At 38.6% G+C, this 18718-nt stretch overlaps 1 protein-coding gene across 1 annotated transcript; it reads right to left on the reverse strand.

Moving 5' to 3' along the window:
* Positions 1–355: 355 nt before the first annotated feature.
* wdr82 (WD repeat domain 82) lies at positions 356–18616 on the reverse strand. The gene is made up of 9 exons (XM_007890284.2): positions 18381–18616; positions 15255–15352; positions 11127–11193; positions 9720–9819; positions 7398–7514; positions 6330–6485; positions 5146–5215; positions 3680–3822; positions 356–2888 (listed from the first exon to the last, which is right to left on the reverse strand). The coding sequence occupies exons 1-9, from the start codon at positions 18539–18541 to the stop codon at positions 2859–2861; spliced, it is 942 nt and encodes a 313-aa protein (XP_007888475.1). The 5' UTR covers positions 18542–18616; the 3' UTR covers positions 356–2858.
* Positions 18617–18718: the final 102 nt, after the last annotated feature.

An 18718-nucleotide genomic window follows, 5' to 3' on the forward strand; every position in this document is an offset into this window, starting at 1 on the left:
TCATTAGGCTGGGACACAACTCACTCAATCTGCTTGTCAATGAAATGCAATTTGTGAGGACTGGGCATAATTCAAGCAAGTCAATCATTATTTCCATCTGAAGCAGTATTGTGCTTCTGTAATAATCAATGGCAGGTAGCTTACTCACCTTGGAATTTCCAAATACTGCCTTCCCAGCCTCATCCTCAGAATAGGGTGGACCTGCATTACATTTTTGCCAGTAATAACAGCAAATAAACATTTTAGCTCTTCAGTACCTAAGGTACATTTACCAATAGACCTCTGCTCACCTGAAATTCACGTTATCAATACTAAGCATATGAAGTATAAGAAACTGGAAAAATAGCATTCTGTATTCATGAAAAACACATATTGACAATTTAATTTTACAGTTTACAAAGATTTCCAGCAGTTTATCCCATTGATACAATATTTCCATCAGCAGCTTTTTGTAAAAGCCATTTGAAGTTAAAAGAATGCCACCCAGATAATATTTACAGGAGTAAACTGTAAAGGTCACTCACTGTTTTTAGTTCCCTAAAGCTCAGGGATTTTTAAACTCTTCCTTGTATCTCTTCCTAACTGTACTTTTAACTGGGCCAGGAGGGTGGAGGATGACCGACCTAATCTTACCTTCACCAATACCCCTGCTTACAAGGAACTGCAATGATGCAGGGTGACACACCATCCTGTTTTCCTTCACTATCCTTGGATAAGTAGGTTAATGCCACTAAGTTATGCCCTCCCATTTTCCATGAGATGGTACATAGATGTTCCTGTCACTTTTTAAAGGATACTATTTTTCATGTAGAACTGTATAATCGTAAGTACTATAAATAGGGAAACAAACCCATTTACAAAGTAAGAAACTCCCACAAGAAATAATGGTTATAGGAACCTCCTATCCACAGAATCCAAGTCAGAATCTCTGGAGATATAATTTGCACCACAATTGTCCTTTTATGGAGTAAATGTCATACAATAACACTGACCTCAATTTAATTACTTTAGGTGTTGCATACATATTACATAATAGTTTATTGCAAGACTTTATGAAAAAAAGTTAATCCAGATTTTGTGTCTTGAAATGAGTGCTTGAATAGATGTGAGTGTTAATGCTAAACAGCACATACCACAGAATTCAGGATATTATAGAAATTATTTCATAAGTGACTGGTTAGGGTCAGTTGCTTACACTTCCTTAGACCACAGCAATTTGAATTGTTACTGCTTGGACATCATGTACAAAATATATTTTTGTCATGAGATGGTGTCAGTGGACTGCACCCTGTTGAAGATGTACTGTATTCTTCGAGGAGTTACTGCATCAGTAAACAGTCATTTAAAACTATTGAACAATGCAAGTTGAAGGAATTACAGACATCACATTGTGCTTCACTTTACATGATTTCAGACAATGAAATTTAAAAAAATAAGAACCTCAAATCTCCACAAATGACAAGTCAAAGGTCAAGCTGTTCCCAACTGCCACAGTCTTAATTACAATATTTTGCATTTCACACGACCAGTGTTCGAAGAGCTCAAACATGTTGAGTCTACTACGCTTTGATCGGTATAACTGAACCGAGCCTTGGGCATCTGTACACATTTAGTTCAACAGTCTTTTGGTCAACCAGCCATAGCAGGAAGGGGATTCTGGTACCCGAATCCTGCTTTCTCATCTTAGTCTAATGGACTAGATTCTGTAGCTAGATGCATATCTGAATATTTCCCTTTAAAATAAGCATCTAAAAGACAAAAAAATTACATTCAACAATTGAAATAACTTCGGCCCCGACGAGCTCATAAAAATCCTCATGTCTGTAGTTTACACAGTTGCCTAAACCAGATGCAAATTAGGAATTGTCAGTTTCAGCAAGAGTAAGTGTGCGTCACTTTATCATTGTTACTTTTCTTTGGCACATTAAAACACCCAAACTAAAAGCAACTTCAAATACTCCAAAGCACATCTCACAATTATTTTGAGAAGTTTCTGTAAAAAAAGTCCATAATTCAAAATTATGGAGATGGAATAAAAATACAACTGAGCTGGTTTGTTTGCCACGACTACAGAAGTGTGCTTTCAGCACTGGGCCATCTTAGATCTTACTTGACTCTTGAAAAATTGCAAATGGAATTCACATTAAAGAAACAAAATAAGACTTCGCACGCGCCCAAATATTTACACAAAGCAAACAATGGCAAACACTTTGAAACAAAGTAAAGCTTTGTTTTAAGGTGAAGCAAAGTTTTACACTGTACAGAAATCTACAATATAGAAAGACATTCCTGAACAAAATTGAGATAAAACAAAAACACAGAAAAGACATGCTTTTAAATCTCAATACTCAGCAAATTAATCCCCCTCCAACTATCTTCTCAACCATTAATCTAATCAAGATCCTGTCTTCCTTTCATTACGATGAAATACTGAAGTGGAATGTTAGTAAATACCTGGGTGACTGGCAATAATTGTTGGCTGAGAAACACCAAAACACACCGGGGGTTGATCAGAATACTGCCTGGCTACTGTGATGCCCAACATATTCAATTAACAGTTTCAATAATGGTTATTAAAAAGTAATCAGTTGGCACATCCCAAAGCGAGAAAGAAAGAATGAGACATGGGATTGAAGTTATAATGCTGGAGGTGGGGTGGGGATTTTTCTGCTTCTACTAAAATCAACTGTAGTATTCAGTGGTGATACATCTGTAGTCCATCAATATCTCAGTGGCTGATGTAAGGACATACAAAAAAAACCCTGCCGATCTTTCAGCCAATCTATAGACAAAACAACTGGAACACTTGGAGTCAGTTGGCTGTTAATTCTTCAGTGTGTTCAAGAAGATGAGACACTTCAGTCATCAATTGTAGGCAACCAAAATGCCTGTAAAGAAATGGAATAGTTACCAAAGTGTTCAGTGAATACAAAATTCATTAGAATGCTCTTTGGTGAATCCACTAATCCAATGTCCGAGCCGGGCACATCCTCAGTTCACTAGGGCACTATTGCGGATTGACCAGCGGGCCAGGCTCATAATTGAAACTGAGTGAACAGGTCACTGGAAAATAGGATTCTTCCCATTCAGCTACTTATAATCTGGAAAGTGAAAGCCCCACTGAAGAGGGAGAGACTGATTGAAAAACAGCAGCAAGGCATTTTGTCCCTCGTCAAGATGTTTTGTCCCATGTCAAAACACCCAGCTGACAACTCATCCCCAAAATAAACACTAACAATTCCACCCTCTGCAAAATTAGCTGTCCTTGGGTGGGTGACATGCAAATCATCTGCTTCTAAATCCATCCTCATTTGACTTAAGACATGTATACAAACAAGGCACCTCCTCTTCTACATATCGGTGGCCAATACTCTAGATGATACAAACAGCCCTCACGAATGACCAAAAAATTAATTTTAAAACAAATGAGAACCTATATGTATAAATACTCTGAACTCAAAAAGTTGTTTATATTAAATTAAAAATGAAACAATGCCACTTCACAGGACAGTCTCCTTTGAATCATTTTATTGGTTGATAAAGGCTTTATCAACCAGTTCCCCCACCAAGCAATTATTTTAAAATATACAAGATTGTTGCATTTGTGCTAATTGTTCCCAACAAAGAGCAAAAGAAATTAAAGCTACTAGATATTAACTCCATAGGTTAATACACTTACCATATTGGAGCATGCACTGGCAAATGTCATGAATTTGGGATTAAACTGAAGACAAGAGACAGGGCCTGTATGTTTTCCATCCAGAACAGCAACTTTTAACCCACTCTCTGCATTCCACACGTGAACTTTACCATCCTCTGACCCTGTGGAACAAAATCTTAACATTTAAGCTCCACTCTTCTATAATCAATGCAACTAAATCCAAATTTATAAAATTGGAGAGAAAGAGCACAAGATTAGTAAGACCAACATTGTTTAATTCAAACTATTCCCATTTGAAATGGTATCTGCTCCCACCCTTTTGGAACTCTATCTCTTCGCCTCACTATCTCTCGCCTCCTTCAAGGCACGTCCCAAGACCCTTCTCTTCGACCATGCCTTCGGCCACCCTCCTAACCATCCCCAACCCCCTTGATCCCCAAACCCCCATGATCAGGTCCAAATCCCTGACTGTCTAGCACCTTGGGACGTCCGCCCAACGTGTAATTTTGTATCGTATTGCATCCATGATGGACTTAATTGTATAGGCGCAACAGATTGCAGAGTCACCAGATAGGCCCAGCAATAGCCTGGTCCCAGAAGAGAACATTGGTTATATTTTCCCTGGACTGTGTAGCATAATAAAACCAGAGTAATTAATTGGTTTCAGTAACATCCTTAAAAATTTTCCTACCAGGAGATGCGTATTTAATTACTACTGTGTTATTAATATCCATAAAATTTAATTAATGGGGAACACTTTGTATTTGAGTGGACTGAAATGCCAAAGCACAGTTCTTCTGACTGGCACGCCATTACATGTCCACAGTATAATTCTGTAAACAGTAACTTACTGATCTCAACAGAGCTAATGTGGGACAACATCAATTATAGATGAACGGAAAAAAGTAAACCACTAGAGTTAGTTGATACAGAGTTTGTTCCCCCACATGTATCCCCACTACTCCCCCTGGTTGAGATCAGCTAACTCAGCATAAACCTTTCCCTTCCCTGAGGTCTCTGAACAGTCTACTTGTTCCCACTTTGACACAGTATTTTCTGCAAATATCTGAGCTTTTGCAGATACTTCGGACCGTCTCCCCTGGGTAATGCATCTGCTGATGTGAAATTTTTGATAAGTGGATGCTTGGGTGATACATTTTCTGGCCCTGGGGTGATATAAATATTTTAAAAACAATCAAGTGGCAAAATTGTTGACAGTATTAATGTTGAGGATATAGTTCCCTTTAAAAAAGTCTTCAATCATGTGAAATCCAGTTTCACTAAGGTGTGCACACTTCCCTTTTTAAGATTTCTTTTAAAACAGCATTTAAAAATAAACAGTTCCCAGGCAGAGTAATTCAGCATTAAAACCCTAAATATCCCCAATTTCATGAATGGCTTGGAACAAATCATTACCAGAACAGACAGATAAATATACTGTATTTTTAATCTAATAAGCAAGCCATTCAATTTAATACACTCACCTATAATCACAAACTGAGAATCGGGTGTGAATGAAGCCTCCAAACTAATACCTTTGTTGTTGTTGTATCCCTAGAACATGAAAATACAACCTTCACTAAATTTTACCAGTGACTGAGCACCGATTTTTATTGCAATTATTCTTCAGTTACAAGGCATCATCATACTTTTCATTTGTGTGTGCACAGTATAAACAAACAACATTAAAAGACAAATCCCTTAGTGTGTTACTGGGTTGATGCTACAACATGGTGTCCCTTAGCTAGGATTTCCCACACGGCACAGATATAATCTCAGCTTTTCTGTTAAACACAGGCACCTCGACATGAACAATTTCAGACAGAATGCCTTTCCTGAAGCAGCTTCAAAGCAAAAGAAAACCTTGTCAATGGAGACAATCGGGAAGTATGTTCTTTTAGATCTAGAATTAGAATACACATTGAATAAACAAGTCTCAATGTTATTTTCTGCTCTTTCCTGAATTGCTCTTCTGACATCCCAGTTTTGCCAGAGAATGCAGCCAGCTTGTCCCCAGAGCCTCTACCAATGCTGCTGTAATACTAAACATAAAAGGCACTCAAGAGCAACCTACCCTAGCTTTTACTTGAAATGCTCTACAGCAGCATATCTAAAAACTTTGGTTAGGACTGTAGGCCCAGTAATATCAGTCTGAAGCACAGTACAATGTGAATTCCATTAAAGTTTCCCCTCAAATGGATTAAAAGGGTATCTTTGAGCTGTGTAAATATGTTTTTAATTCAAACACTATTTCAAAATGTCTTTAATAGCAGAGCATGTTGAGAGTTCTGATGCAATGCATCATGGATTGTTGGAATATGAATTCCAACAATCCCTGATTGGGGGGGGGGGGGGGGCACTACCAAGGTATTTTTCATTTCAGCTTAATTCTAAGTGTATTTCTATCCCATCAGACCCCTCCAAGGTCCCCTCATCTGAATTCGTATTCTAAACTCCATCTTTGTAACTTCTCTCTGCCTTCAAATCCCTCTAAAGAAACGCACACATTTTACCAAGCCTTTGGTCAACACTCTAAAACTCCATCACCTTCCCATTCTACTCCATGATTTCCACTGTCATTGTTAAACCCGTCATGGTTTCAACCATCAGGAAACTCTACAAGTGATTCTTTTTGCTGTTTCCATCATGTTCAGAATATTCAACCTACCGCAAATGTTTGCAGCACTGCCCCTTTAAATGCATCAATCAGCCTAACCATACCACCGTTGGTGGATACCAGCATAAGCTTTCCATCGTTGCTGAATTTCAATCCTGTCCATTCACATGTTCGCTCATACTGCATCTTAAATGTGGCAAAAGGACCCTAACAAAAACAAAATTTGAACATTGATTATTATTATTTTTGGTTGTTTCTTGAATCTGGAAGCAATACTTGGCAAGAAATGTTATATTTTAATTTATTGAGGTAGAGGAAGCCGAGAGCCAAATGGCAGCTTCTTAAAACACAAAAGGGTGAAGAGTATAAGCAATGTGCTGACTGCAGGGGTGGAACCCGTAGGTGGAATAAGCATTCCCGCCAGAAGCCCAACAGCAAAGTGTCATGTTCAATGGGAAACGATTTATACAGTGGGCTAAAATTATTAAAGCATTACCAAGCAAGATTTTATTATGATGGAAATGTGTTTGAGAGTAAAATATGAAATAATGACTTTAATGATAAAATTCCACAATTTCTCACAAGGCAATTAGGATTCTTAAATGTATTATGGGGGGAGCTGAGGAGAAGAGAGGTTCTCACAATAGGCACAAATAGCTAAAAAATAATCACTTCCTCCTCAAGAAACCTGTATAGAAGAATCATATTAAAAAGACATCAATATTTCAGCAAAATAAATATCATATATTCCATCAGACCTTTTATTACCATATATAAGCATCACACCTCCACAATCTCCAGACAGAAGGCTTATTTCCACAAAGCTGGTTCTACCAGCCTCCCCTCTGACAACCCCTCCTCCCCACCATTTACACAAAGCCAAAATCATGAGCAGCCGATCTGCTGCACAACCTTGTAATGCCCGTCACAAAGAGAAGCTTTAGAGAAGGAAATAGGCAAGTTGCCCAATACTGTAATTTGCCTTCCCCCTCTACCTGTGTGGCTGTGTCATGCTGTAAATTGCCTATCGTTGATAGAATGCATTAGTTTAAAAAAATCAAGAGCAACTGGAAATTAATTTCAACACACTTGTGAGGAAGAACACTGTAGAAGAGTTACCTTGTCAAATGACCGTAGATCATAAAGTTTAATTATCTCTGAATTTACACCAGCTGCAAATATAAGTCCCTCAGGATCAAAGGAGCACGTTGGTCTCCCCTGAAGATGCATTAAACCCTGTGTAAAGGATGAATAAAACAAAGGAGACAAAAGTAAGGATGTCAGATTATAAATTCAATGGTGAGGTAATTTCATCCCATTAAAAGTCTCTTTAAAGTATTTATATCTATGATCCTCCCTCGTCCTATTTCTCCCCTGTAACTGTTCACCATCTGTGGTTGAAAGAACAGGGGACCTCCCTCTGGGCCTTTTGGCAGAAGTCCTCTAAAATGAACTGAGCAGCACATTCAAAAGGCCTGAACTAATTTTCCCTCTATGGGAGAATGTCCATTCTCTACTTGCTGCCTTGTAACTCAGTGTGTGGGGAACCGTGCAAGCGTACAATTCCTATCCTGCTGCACTGATTACATTTAATTTTTTTAAAAAAAGCTCTTTTGATTTTTGCAGCAACTTTCTTAAATTTTGTGAATTCTCAGTAGCTGGAAGAGCATGAAGTTTCCACATGACCCCCAAAAATAATCGGAACTATTTTGAGCACTAAGAATGTCCAGAAGATATGTGTGTATAGTTTTAAAAATGCCTCAAAGGAGGAATAAAATGTTACCAGTCTGCATACATGTGACGTGCCTCTTTCCATTTGCAATTGGGCTACTTCACAATCTTAAACCTGTGACTAATGTATCCTTCACAGCGCTTTGAAGGACCTAATCTAGCAAAATTAGCATAAAGATTCCATACACAAATCACAGCCACTGTGCCCAGAATCCTCAGATTTTATCTCCCTGGACAGTCTGGAAACAGAGCAAACATAGCTAACAACATCGGCTAGTGGCTGCCCTCCATCGGGAGTCAGTCCTCTTTACCTACATTACTGGAGTTCATCCCTTTCGCTTTTCAATACAGCAAATGGGATGAACTAGAGGGCAGAACAAAAGAGTCTTAAAATAAGATTATTTCCCCCAACATTCTATACAAATATGTGAAACACATCCACAAGTTATGTGCCTATCCCTTTAGGCTATTTCTGTTTTCTACAATTATCAAATTAAGAGAGAATGACGGGCATTAGAATTAATGCGTTTGATCCACTAGAACCTTCAGCATAGCAAAACTTCAGTTAAAACGTTGCCAGGGTATTCCTGAGTTGATCCTTTGATCTTCAATGAAGATATCTGCATTAATAGATCAAAGACCTAGTTTGGACATAATCAGCAATAGTGCTGTACTCGAGTCTAATTACTGCTGAATGTTAAATATCAAAGAGAATTTCCTCAAAACATTTTTTTAAATAGTTATTAGAAAGTATTTCTCTTAAAGCCAACAAATAGTGTAATCCAAATGCTCCTCTTGGAACACAGCAATATTTAGTAGAAAGGTTTCAACTAAGTAATTCATGGATGAAAGATCAAAGAAAGTGTCCTCTTCCCCGATCCAATTAGACTGTGAGAACGTCATGTTATTGTCCGCAATGGAAAATAAACTATTGGTCAGCAGACAAAGACAAGCATGTAAGATAACTATATTCCTGTAAATTCATCTACTTTTACTAGCTGTATTGTGGGTTCCAATGACTGCAATTTCTTGACAAAGAAGTTGCCGTTCATTATGTTTCCACTGGAATTATACTTAAATATGAATTTCTATCAACGGCAAATACAGTCAACTGCTATTAATGTAAGAAAGGTACAATGTAAGTTACCATTAATGTATGAAAGATAATGCCACTTTTTCTGTTACACACCACTATTCAGTAATGAGGGACATGCTTCCTGGCCGGCTCCCAAATTCTCGAGTCAGTTGATCAAGACAGCCTACGGTGACTTTTGTCAGCTAGTTGTCCTGTTGTTCAGAGCAGCAGGACAAGTAGCTAAAAAAAGTCAACGATCCATCACTGTCAAACAAAAAGCACGTACTCTCATCTGATATGCAAGCACAGATGTTTGCTGGGGGCAGTTTTCAAAGCACCCACACAAAAGGGTTTTTCNTTTTAAATGGCTTTCTGTTCACAAAAGTGTGAAATATAATCAAGGTTTTTAAAAAACATTCATACTGTTTATGTGAAAATAAAAACATAAAAACATATTTAAAAAATATACTGTGCTCATAGTATTCTAGTTGAAAATTAATCTTAATTTGGTTTTACTCAATTTCAAAAATCACTTATCTTTAGGTATAGTTCCACAATTTAAGCCTTGTATAGGCGCATATTGTATGAAGTTATTGTTATTTAGGAATCATTAAGACAAGAGACAGGGAACACACCTGGCAATTAGGTGATCTGAGGTCCCACAATCGGATGGTTTTATCCAGGGAACTGGACATGAACGTGTCATCCACCGGAGACATGCACAATGCTACAACTCTGAAACATCAAAAAACATTAGAGACAGTCATTCTCAATTTTTATACAGCTCCACACCATAAAATGTTACAAAGGTTGCTAATTACCAGATTATTCCCCTCGCTGACTTTCTCTATGCCACCCCTGCCTGACGAGAGCCGAAGACCAGTTGTAGCACCACCAATTATACCTTTGCTGGGACCACAGGACTGGGACCTTCCTCACCTCAATGGCCCAGCTTTACCCTGTGCAACTGGCCGATACAACTTGTAGAAATTATCATTGCTATGAAATTAGCATTGTAATGTAACAGATTCTTTGAAAAAAGCTGAAATAGTTTTCTATACACTTAAAGGCTGAACAGTTAGTTTGTGTTCCAATGGCTCAGCTCACTTGACACATGAAGTATGATACATACATGAGCTGGACATGAACCATATCTTATCCATTTAGTGTGGTGGAGGTGGGAGCTGGACAATCAACCCAGAAAGGACAGTGTAGGCTAGGTATTGTTATTAACTGTGAATGAGCTTCTTCAGGGTGGGGCATTCAGTTCCCAAATGGCCATTGTGTTAAAATAAATAATGGAGCTGCTCCTGGACACTGATTCTTTCCCTGTAATATGTCACTGTGGCAGCCTAGGAATCTAAATAGACTGCAAGGATATTAATCCTTACATTCGACACAGAACCTTTCACGTTGGGAGGACTTCACAGCACTTCATAGGATATAGTGTAAAGTGAACACTATACCCTATGAATGTCCCACAAACAGCTATGAAGTGAATGACCAATTTTATTTGAGGAATTGTTAGCAATTAGATCTTTCATGTCCACCTGAACAGGCAGAACTTAGTTTAACGTCTCATTTGAAGGACAGCACTTCCAACAGTGGAACATCCTTAGTACTCCATGCTGTCAGCGTAGACTATACATGGTCTAAGTCTCAGTTGAACCACAACGTTCTGACTCAGAGAGAAGATATAGATATTAGGTATTTATAGATACCAACTGGGCCAGGTTGACACAGAATTTCCTAAATATAAGGATTTGTTGTGCAAGATGCATTTATGTTCTTTTCTACTATCTTTGGGGAGTACTTTGAAAAGAAGTGTACTTTCATTCTAGATTTTCTTCCTTTTTAATCACTTTATCTTATTCTACTCGCCATTCCTTTTCTTAGAAAACAGACTACTAACTTAAAAAGAATGAGAACAGTAAAAGGTAGAAAGGGAGGTTTCATTCCCCCTGCCCATGTCCATTTTGATTAAGAATTATAAGTATAATTACTATTACAAAATGGCTAGTTAATAGAAATCCTTCACTCACCTTTTACTGTGACCATGGAAGTATCTAATGTACTTGTTATCGTGGAGTGATAAATACCTGATGGTATCTAAAATAGAACACAGAAAGCAATTTGCATGCAGTTAAAAATGTGGTCAAAAATACAGGAATAGACATTTGATTAGTTTTTGTTGCAGTACAAATCCTACAACTAGCATTTTAAATTCAATAAGTCTTAGAAAGCAGCCTGCTTCAATTCCAATGCACTGTGTCACGACATTAAAGGGAGGTGCCCTCAACAGGTACAGTGAGGATGTCTTGTTCTACAGAAAGCAAGCCCAACAGTTCTACATGAATAATCTGTCCTTAGAAGTCTAGAACTCTTTGTGATAAATTCAAAATCTGAGCACTTTGAATATAAATTACAGTATTTGGAAATAATGATTTGGGTCTCACATCAGTTGAACTTTTCTACTGAAAATAACAGTTTCTGGATAAGGGGAAAAAATCCCATCACACACTAACAGCAAAATTGAGAAATGCCCTGAAGCACATAAGAGCACAACATCATATATTCTGCTTGTAAACACTGGGATCTTTTGTGTATGTTCACTGAATGTGAACATACAAAAAGAGGCCTTTCTGATTGGCTCGCATCAGCGCCTCCGCACCACAGGCACGGATGGATGCACACTCCACCTCACCAAACTAGTCAGGAACCTGGGCGTCTTGTTCGACCCTCAACTGTCCTTTCTCCACCATATCCGGGCCATGACTCTGCCTTCCCCCACCTCCGCCACTGCCTCATTCATCAGCCCGTTGAAACCCTAATACACGCATTCGTCACCTCAAGGATCGACTATGGAAACTCCCTGCTTGTCGGCCTCTCCAACACTTCCCTCCACAAACTGCAGGCTTTCAGCCTCTCTGCACCCACTCTTTGGAACTCCATCTCATGCCATGAGACGTCCTTATAACGTGAAAGGGCTTTACAAATGTAATTTTGTGCTTGTTGTTGTTATTGAATGTACACAGAATCAGTGTAGGTACACAGAATCAAGCTCAGCTGCGTCAATATGTCTACACTCTTGGCCTAGCAACAAGGAAAGGTCAATTGGATGAGGTGCCAGCACCAATAGAAGAACATTCAGGAAATATTCAGCTCAATCAGGGGAGAAAAGAAAGGAGAGAGAAAACACATATACAATTTTTATACAACTTCATAAGACTTAGATTCTTCAAACATAGCAGGTACTTCTGTAGTAGCTCCTGGTCACTTCAGGGTGATGTTGGTCTCTGGCCCAAGCAAGGCAGTGGCTTGTACAGTTATCTCCATCAACCGGGTGGTGTCACAAACCCTCAAACTGTACAAACAACTACCTCTGCATGGGCACAGGCAATATAATATCCAGGTGTCTGCTCCTTCACATCACACAAGGAAAAGTTCTCATACCATCCACCTCAAAGACAAAACATCCTGGACAGATTTGATTGTTGGATATGATAATAATCAGTGACTTTGGATCACCAACAATGCTTTAGTTGGGCTGAGTAAACAGCAAAACGCCTCAGTTCTGACAAGAGAAAACAGAGCTTTAATGCCAACAATTCAATTTTACGTCATTCCGGTTCTTGTTCTAGNAAAAAATCTTCCAGTGTCAAAACACTTAATTAATAATAGACAATCCCAATACTTAGTTCCCCATCTCCATTTTCTTCCTACTTTATTCACACTGAGGTACAAACGCTCCGGTACCTTGCCCAAGCAACTTCGCTACTTAACTTACTGTGAGCTTACTTCACCTGTTCCCACAGATTGGAACACAATCAGATCTTTTGATTGCCCACTGTGAACTTACTTCTAAGTGCTAAATCCAATTGAAATGCTTGTAAGACCTTCACTGGGTAAGGCCACCTAACTCTGTGTAGACCAATGATCAGTCTATAGTGCAACCCCCTCAAAGCACTAAATAGATGCTAAATTACAGTTAAGTTAAAATCTTTCACTGCAAAATACATATTTCCTGAGTAGATGAGATGATAGAAATCTAAGACAACATAAATGTTTTAAGGATTCACTTGAGAATGTAGAAGCAGTCCTATCAATTTATGTGTAACACATTTTACTGTTCCAACGTTCTGTGCAATACAATAGGACTTGCATTTGTGCTTGTATTTCCTAACAGACCATAAGTGATATACTCTGTAAGAGTACTAATTAGCAGGATCTCGAAACGTAGATTTTCTTTTAAATAGTTTTACTGTATTATAAACTACGGTAGTTAATTCCATATGAAGGCAGCCATTATGAATGAGGATATTCAAAAGGACTGCTATTCCTTACTTCTATTTTTTAATAATGGCTCTTCAGGTTTAGACCACAATATACAATTGCAATAATAAGTTAAGCAATGTTGCTCTATTAAGTGTTCCCTTAAAATATATATTTTTCACATTTACACTAAAAATTACACTCAAGACCACAAATCTCCATTTTTTGTAAGAGATTAATACGATTTTAGTAAACTTCCAAAACAATAAATTGGAAATGTTTCCTCAGTGTGTAGCACAGATCTGCAATCCAATGTAATTAGCTGATCTCTTAACATTATATTACTATGTTTTTTGTTATTAAAGGTAAAGGTCCAAAAATGTTCATATTAAATCCCAAACAAATCTCTGTTAAGAAGCAGTACTCATCTGCTAGGTACACCGTAAATCAGTATCAAGGAATGAGGAAAGCAATCCCAGAAAAAGTATACTGACCCCACAAATAAGCAAATTTATGGCTAAGACCAAAGGATAATTACAGACTTTGATCCAGCATATTACATCAGAACCTAGTCTTAGTAGAAAGTCTTACAAATTAATATTCCCTGACCATGTTAGGAAATTGTAATAAGTTATGGAAATGCACAGGGAGGAAGTATTTTACACTATAAATACTTCCCTAAAGAGCATTACTTCCCTTTAAGCAGCGAGTGCTAATGAAAACCAGTGAGTGCTAATAAATTCACTGTACCAAGTGACTTGGAAGAGTTACAAAGTTGAATTAACATCATTACAGAGACTTTGTCAATAACCCGGGGTGTTGCAGCTTCACCCACATATGTTAATTCATATTTTGCACATGGTTGGCTCAGTAACGCCTCCATTCCAAGCCAGCTTTCCAAATGATTTCATCGGCTTTCATCTTAAAACAAAGATATTCAAACTAACAGACACAAAATACACTCAAATTCATCCCAATTATTTTATTTTCTAACTCGTTGACCTTAAAATGTGAGAGGGGGAAAAGAGGTTCAGAAACATTATTAAAATTGAAATCACGGATTAAAGCCACTTGTGGTATAAAATTGAAAAAGTTCACGATAAAAGGCTCCTTCAACTATTATAGATTTCTAAAAGGTTTCACTCGAAGTTGTTGTTTAATACACGGATTTCCAGATTTTCCAATTCATACTCACTTATTACAAATGTGTGCTGTATTAAATCTTCCCATCCTCCACTACATTAAATTATCTCAAAGCACTTCACAGTAATTACTGTTTAGTGTAGTGACTATATGTTTATAGGCAGATGAAGCAAATCATTTGTGCATTTCAATGTTTCCACAGCCAGGAGCTGATTGATTGGTGGCCAAGACAACAAATAAAATTCCCCTCTCAAATAATACTAAGGGATCTTTAATGTCCACATGAACATGCAGATACTTCTATTTACCATGCAATAAACATAATATAATAATCCTTGCATTTTGATGTAGCCTTTTTTACGTCTTCTAGACGTCTCAAAGCGCTTCAAAATATACTGTAAAGTGAATTGACTATATATTTGTGGGCGAAACGCAGCAGCTAATTGGACACAGCAGTGTCTCACAAACAATCGTGGATTGAAGGGACCGAATTATTACTGTTTTTCTTTCTTGAGGGATTATTATCAGACGTGTGGAGTAAGGAAACTTGCCCAAGATTTTGCCCGGCCTGGAATTGAACTCAGGTCTCTCGCTTGCAAGGTGAGTGCTCTAACCACTGAGCTACATCTGAAAGCTGACATCTCCAACACTACACTAGAGCATATGTCGATTTTACAAGATGCAAAGGTGTATCTCTTGAAAGGATCAACATTTCTAAGTAACCAAAAAAGTTTAGAATAGTAGTTAAAACTTACCATCAATTTTGTTAGAACTGTAAACCACGGTATTTGCTGCATGTGTGTATCTGATCAGGTCCACCCCATACTTCTTACTGTAGAGTGTTCGTTTTGGTCTAACAGACAAGAAATATTTACATGAAATTATTTCAAGTGAGCAGACAAAAGGCAACGTCCATAACTCAAATGTAATCATACTTGAGCTAACAATAGAGACATCCTAGCTGACAGGAAGTCTATCTTCACAGGAGATAAATTCAAGTGCATCTTAATAATTCACAGTAGTGTTTGTTCCTGACAATGTCCGGTGGTCCATCAAACCAATTTGAGCACTGCTTTGTACTGTACAACCCATTCAGCATGGAAAACACATCAACACATCCTCCTCCGACTAAGTATTTACTCAATAATTGCACCACTATTCACACATTCAAAATATAAATGAGCAATGAACCAATGATTTAACACCCATGTGGCCATCATATTCTACTAATTTTAGTAAATAAAAGAACAGGTTTCAAAATAACCTCACTCCCCATAAAAAATATTTTTTTACTTTTAAGTTTAACAAATAATCAAATATATTTTCCTTCCCCATTCCAGATTTTTAGAATCTTTTCGACCTTACGCCATAGGAGTTGGTCAGTTTTTGATTACAAAAGTTTTTTTTTAAAAAATGTTTAACTGTTGGAATTAATTTTCCTTGATTTGGAGAAGATTGGAAAACCCAACGAAAAGCACTTTTTACTGATTAAATTCAGAAATCGACAAGTATACTTTTGGGTCTTTTCCTGATCAGAGTAAAATGTGGTGAAAATAACAAGATTTTAAACCTCAGTATGGTGCGCAAGTAGAGAACATACTTCATTCACCAAACAAGACATCTTCAAACCTTCCATTGACAAGCTATATAGCAGAACTGGCAAAACTAGAGTATTTGTCCTGCCCATCCTCCTACAATTTATTGGGCAGCCATGCGTCTGACACTCAAGATATCCAAACCAGAAAGCGCTCCTATGCATATATTTGGCACCTACACATGGACGTTCTGTGTCTGTATGCTCCGAGAGGGACACACCCTGCTTACCTAATTCTAGAAAGTTGGCAAAAGCTAGGGCTTTAGGAACCAAAAATGTGTTGGAAGTGCTGCTTGAGTTAAACCAGGTTGCCCAGCTAGGCGCACCCTACCCACTAGGACTTTGGTTTTCAAGGTAAAGGGGAACCGAGTTGTAAGAATCTCCGCTCCCAAGTCCAAGTCCTGCCAATGACCCTGATCAGTAAACAGCAGTGCCTGGAGTACACTGTTTTACACGTCGGGTTAGGAACTGGACTACCGAAAACACCTTAGAGCAGGGTGGTTCAACTTTTTGGCTATTGAATGCCGAATGCCAGACTTGAGAAATGCCTGTGGGCCACATAAGCAACATTTTTGTGTTTCCCTTCCAAAAGCATAACCCATAAGATTCATATGGAAATCCTGTTTTAACTTGTGCAACTGTATAACTTAATTTCAGTTTATTTTAATTACACTGCAATTTTAAATAGGCAATGTAAAAAATCATGCAAAATTTAAAACAATAGATAGTGATGAGTTGTCGGTCTGTGTCTCTCTGTATTTTTCGCTGAGTGGTGACTCTGTATCTCTCTCTGCACATATGTATCTCACTTTCTGTATCTGTGGGCATCTTTCTCTCTCGTTGCTGGTTTAAAAGTGATTGACAGGTTCCCCTGCTAACTAGTGCCTCGTGCCACTGTTTGTCACGCCGGGTCAGACCAAGTCAGGGCTGCGGACACGCAATGTGATTGAGTTGGCGGGCTGGAGGAAATCACCCCCCCACCCGCCGATGAATACGGCCCACAAGACCACCCTGTCTGCCTCAGAGGATTCACTTGGTTCCAACATTCCATTACCAAGCACATCACCTTGGGAGCCAGTTCAGCTGGAAGTAGATCCCATTTGCCCTCGCGCATGTCCTCCTAGATGAGGAAGTGATGTGGGGTTTTTTTTTTAAAAAAAAGATTTTTCTAGTTCAATTCCAAGCCAAAAAGCACACAAGGTACTGAAATCAATTGGCTCATGAAGGCATCTCAATTTTATAAATTAATAATTTGGATCAGTTAGTGCCAAAATTCATGATAAGTGTACATTTATATTGAAAATATTATGGTTGTAATAATAAGTCCATGTAGGACCAGGGCACAGTCCAATTTACATAAATGTAAAAACCTCCTTGTGCTGAGCAATTGGATTTCGAGGAAAGATTTTGCCACCTGATCTGAGATCCATCTGCTTCTGTGCTGCACTCTCGCCTTTATGTAACAGTTTATAATGTGAACGGACAGATCGAACGCCACTACAGTCACAATTCAAGAATCATCTGATGTTACACACACTTTTCATTTTAACTGCATTCCGACATTACATTAACATTACAAAAGGGCAAGAATCTTAGCAGGACATTAAATTATTTATAAAAACGTGGCACTCTTATCAAGAAAACGAACTAGTTTCAAGACCATGAGGTTTAATAGGGATTGTCCAATGCCGAGGAACCCAGAAACAATGGCTGTACGTGTTCAATGCCAGAAGTATCTGTATAATGCTTTATAATATTTACATCAGCCCCTTTAGAAATTCTCAATTGCATGCATGCTGAACAACACTGACAGAAAAGGATTTTTCCAGCCATCATATCTTACTGCTACAGCACAGCAAGATTTTTTTTAAGAATCTGGAACATTTTAATGGAGATGGGGTTTCTTTTGGAAGAAGAGGAAGAAAAGCAAATATCCTACTTCAGCATTAGAACGAGATGGAAGAACCTCCGATATTACATTACAGAAGTAGCTTTTTTTAATTAAAAAAAATCTATTTTGCTTCTACTTGTGTTTGGTGTCGCAGTCGTTTTTTTTTATTTTGGCGCGGAAAGTAAATGTATGTCGGGTCACACTGAAAAAAAAATCACTGAATAAATTGCTGCAAACCGGTTCTTTTCTTCGCTCCCCGCCCCAAACACACCGTCCGGCCTTACTGAAAATGGAGGCCGAGGCTGCAGGCCTCCAAATGGAGAGGAACTCTCGCTCGCTCGTTCCTTCTTCTTGTGAAAATTGTTTTAAAAACCCTCACACAAGAAAAAGACTCACTTCCCCTCCTGGCAGTCGTACAGTACGATAGAGTCATCGTCGCTGCTGGAAATGAGCGTCTCGCCGTTGGGGGAGAAGTCGAAGCAGTTGATCTTGTCGGTGTTTTCCCGGAACACCTTGGCCACTCGGAAACTGCGCAGCACGTTATCCGTCAGCTTCATCTCCTCACGGCTTTCACTCACCGCCGACGGTGGTTATTTAGCGAAATTAACTATGGTGAAAAGGCGGTTTTGCGCGCGGGGGGAGGGGGGGGAGGGGGAAGGGGAGTGAAGGCGCTCACGCGGGCGCCGCGGTTTGCAACGGCCCGGTGGGAAAATGGCCGAGCGCTGTTTATTTTG

This window comes from Callorhinchus milii, unplaced genomic scaffold (genome assembly GCF_018977255.1).
Source record: "Callorhinchus milii isolate IMCB2004 unplaced genomic scaffold, IMCB_Cmil_1.0 Scaffold12, whole genome shotgun sequence".
In the NCBI taxonomy this organism is placed as follows: Eukaryota; Metazoa; Chordata; class Chondrichthyes; order Chimaeriformes; family Callorhinchidae; genus Callorhinchus; species Callorhinchus milii.